The 4,392-nt window shown below is 37.7% G+C and overlaps 1 protein-coding gene across 1 annotated transcript; it reads right to left on the bottom strand.

Annotated features, from left to right (window-relative positions):
* Positions 1-478: 478 nt before the first annotated feature.
* Positions 479-3,353, bottom strand: Pmar_PMAR025809 (hypothetical protein; the record flags this gene model as incomplete). Its single annotated transcript, XM_002773311.1, has 5 exons — positions 479-493; positions 1,571-1,666; positions 2,249-2,318; positions 2,524-2,618; positions 3,246-3,353. 5 exons carry the CDS (start codon positions 3,351-3,353, stop codon positions 479-481), a joined length of 384 nt encoding a protein of 127 aa, XP_002773357.1.
* Positions 3,354-4,392: the final 1,039 nt, after the last annotated feature.

The following is a 4,392-nucleotide window of genomic DNA, read 5'->3' as shown; positions in this document are numbered from 1 at the left end:
AGCTCCAATATTGATAAATATTTATAATATATACTGGAGTTTCACAACTACCCGTTTAACTACGTGAAGTGGCGTTATAGTGTATGTGAAAAACGCGATATGAAGTGGCGAATTACAGCGGACAGATCACTCCACGCGTTATTCACAGCTCATATGCGTTTTTCGCCAAGTGAAATATGTTTTTCATATCACTAGGGTCAAGAAACCCCAATAATTTAACCAATTCCAATGGAGTTTCACCCATTAATTTAACCCGTTTTACGTGAAGTAGCATAAAACTCGGTGAAAACGCGATAACCGCGCTACACAGTAGTCCTGAAATATGTTTTTCACAAGTGTTTTTCATATCGCGGGTGAAACTCCAATAGCTTTGCTTTCTCACTCTCCTTCTACTACCACTTTTCTCCCTTTTTTCTATCAATAGTTTCAACTGCCAGCCGCGGCTGGGTGTCACCATCTCGATAAAACTACAATTCCTTTATATATCCCCAACCTAGTAAGATCCATTGGAGTTTCTCCACCCTAGTGATATGGAAAATATATTTCACGACTACTGCATATCACCGCGTTGAATATCGCGTTTTTCGCCGAGTTTTACGACGCCACTTCACGTAAAACTGGTGAAACTCTATCGAAATGGAAAAAATCTCACTTATTTTATAAACCATATTTTGTATAAAATTTTTTCCTCATAAAACCACAAATTTAACCGTCACCAACTGAAACATATCAATTCCCCATTTGCTGCTATTACGACACCATTATAGTTGCTGTTTTCTTCACCTCCAAATCTTACTTTTAAAAAGTCTCGAATAATAATTATATTCCCTTTCTACCCTTTTGCACTCGCAACACAACAAATGTAAATATACCTTGAAAAAATATATTTCGAGTAGTGGTCAAACTGGTGAGTTTTATTTTCAAACTCCTATTGTCCTCCAACCTCAAAAATAACTCCATCATCATCATCAATGAAATAACAATTTTCTACCCTTCACAAAGAGTTGCAAAGTGTACGCCTTGAAAGATTTCATGTTCTCTTGCGTATGCCACACTGAATAACTTCTCACTGCATAAATATATAATTACAGTCTACTACTATAAACCCTTTTATTTTTAGAAGCTTCGAATGAGAAAACTTGGTATTACGAAACTTGGTTTTCATACACAGTGTTTCGGTAAAAATGTGTTTCGGAAACACATACAGCAAAGGCTTGAAATTTAATGACTAGCAACATCCCTGAAAAGACACCGTTATAGTTGTTGTTTTATTTTGCCCTTCAAAATTAAGAAATCTCACTCTTACAAACGTTTTCAGATAACAAATATTCTTTTTCTTCCCTTTACCCTAAATATACTTTGAAAAAATCAATTTCGCGATTAGGGACATCAATTTCGCGTGCTAATCTTATTTTCAAATTCCTTTCCCCAAGCTAAATCGAATAACTCCATCATCATCAATAAAACAACAATTCCCCACACATAATACAACACATTTATTCATCACCAACAGAAACATGCCGAACTATCATTGCTATTATGGCTGTTGTTTCCTTTTCCTAGCGACCACTATAACTTTCTCATCATCATCCTTCTGCCCGATTGCGTTACTCGTAACAAGATCAATGGTCCCCCAACCGGAGGGCGTTAGAGGGGCCTCCTCACCCTGATGGGAAAGAAACCAATCGCAACAATGGAGATACCAAAAAGGATCTATAATGAAGTTCAACACTGGAGGTTCTTCAACCTAGTGATATGAAAAACACTAATAAAAGACTAATTTCATACGTGAGTTTTAATATAATGCCACGTAAAAAACGTGATAAGGGTGCAACTTCATGCGACATCATATCACATTCGCGTGAAACGAATGAAATTACAATAAAGTTTCTTCACCCTAGTGATATGAAAAATATATTCCACGACTACTGCATATCATCGCGTTGAATATCGGGTTTTTCACATGGAGTATTACGCCACTTCACATGTACAGCGAATTTACTCCCGTAGACGCACAAAGAAGGGTAGCAGTAAAACACTAAACGAGTGGAAATTCACGCGAACTTGCAAAAAAAAATTAATGAGGATGATCAAACAGTGTAAAAATACATATTAATGTCAATCGATTTTTTCCTATGACGATTCTCAGGAATGTATTATTTTTAATATACAACCACATATAATAGAAACTAAATATTTTCACGTAAAAGTTACTCTCACAAATTCTCCAATTTTCAAAGATAATCACCTCAATGTCATCATCCCATCCTACGGGTAGATCATATTCTTGTCGAATTCGTTCTCGTATAAGGCGCCTCCTGAAAAAAACAAAATATAAAAAAAACATATTTCACGTCTACTGTGTAGTGTGAATATCGCGGTTTTCGCGGAGTAATTTTATGATTATATATTGTATTATTTAAATTATAACATACCTCGTTTTATCATATATCGATATAGATCTAAAGGTAATATATTTATATGTAACACCACCCCATTAGAAGTTGATCTCGTTGTTACTACCTCCTACTGTAGAAGCTCTCACCAGGAGTCAGGCAGGAGACCGAATATGCGAATGCTAGGAGAATCAATACATTCATGGTGAACCCAGAAGGGTCCTGAAACATCAATTCACCATTCAATGAGATGAACCGCCATTTTATGGAGTAGAGAAAATTATCAGGTGGTGTTGGAGTAGGAATATACGTCTGCTTACCTCAACTGAGCTCAGGAGTTTCCTCACTAATTATAGGGAATCGGGCAGAAGTATACAGAAATTGATGAATTTCTCTCGGAATTTCCACCTAGAATTTTCATATTGTCAGTATCACATGTAGTTGACAATGTGCATATTTCTAACCAGTGTGAGAAAAATCTATGTTTCCTTCCCTCAGCTGCTGAGCTCAGGAGTTTATATACAAATTCGGGTAGAAGTATAATACAGAAACCAACATGAATTTGCTCATTCTTTGTTACCAACACATGTAGTTGACCATGTCCATATTTATCCCCACTGGAAAATTGGAGTTTCACCCTAGTGATATGAAAAACATATATCGCGACTATTGCAAGGCGCAAATATCGCGTTTTTCACCGAGTTTCACGCCACTTCACGTAAAACGGGTTGTGGAACTCCATTGTAATGTAATTAATGACTTCAGATGAACGAAAAGTTTATTATACAAATTTACTATCACGTCGAGATCTCCTACAGTAAACAAAATCCCCCCGCAGATTTCTATCACCTTTGACGGGCTGACGAAGAATTTGTTTGCTGCATACGGGCCTAGTTTCCAATCCTTAGGGGGCATCCTTCCTTGATCTAGTTTTTTGTGAGCCTGACAGACAGTCATTGTAGACGATTAAAAGATATAATGGAGTTCCACAACTACCCGTTTTATGCGGTTAAGTGGTGACGCGATATTCAACGCGGTGATATGCTGTAGTCGTGAAATATATTTTTCACTAGTGTTTTTTTTCATATCGCTACTACCAAAAATGCGGAAAAAATTTGATTAAAAAATGATTTTCGACCAGCATATATACTAAGGAATAATATAATTATCCTCCTCTTCCTTTATTAAATCGAGGGTCAAGAAATTTTTTCGATCAATCTGTATGATAAGGAATGGAATTGTGATTGTCTTTTCTTCTTTACACATTAATTTTTTCACCAGTATGAATGATAATGAATGGTATCATTGAGTATTGTCCTTTTCTGCCTCCCCGCCCTCTACAGTATGATTTATCGACCAGTCCATATACTAATAAAGCACTTTCATTGTCCTCCCTCCTATACTAATAAAGCACTTTCATTGTCCTTCCCCCCTATACTAATAAAGCACTTTCATTGTCCTTCCCCCCTATACTAATAAAGCACTTTCATTGTCCCCCCTATACTAATAAAGCACTTCCATTGTCCTTCCCCCTATACTAATAAAGCACTTCCATTGTCCTTCCCCCCTATAGTAATAAAGCACTTTCATTGTCCTTCCCCCCTATACTAATAAAGCACTTCCATTGTCCTTCCCCCCATACTAATGAAGCACTTCCATTGTCCTTCCCCCTATATTAATAAAGCACTTCCATTGTCCTCCCCTCCCCCCTCTCCCTATACTACCTGGAATCGAGGGTCATTCTCCCAGCTAGCCCCTCCAGTGTTGGCATTTGCCGTGCCGCTGCCGCTCCCTTGTGGACCAAAGGGTGGTGGTGGGTCGAACTTGGTGGAGGCGAAAGCTCTGATGGAGGAGGGGGAGGAGGGGAATTTGAATCGATGGTGGAGTGATGATATCATAGGGGGATAAACTGAGGTGATTTTTATGCAACTTTATAGGCTTCAATTAAAAATGAGGGAACGATATGCCATAGCATATCTTGTTGACTTGAGCAGAG

The sequence above is a fragment of the Perkinsus marinus genome (genome assembly GCF_000006405.1).
Source record: "Perkinsus marinus ATCC 50983 genomic scaffold scf_1104296959046, whole genome shotgun sequence".
Taxonomy (NCBI): Eukaryota; Perkinsozoa; order Perkinsida; family Perkinsidae; genus Perkinsus; species Perkinsus marinus.
This window is presented reverse-complemented; position numbering and strand designations above follow the sequence as displayed.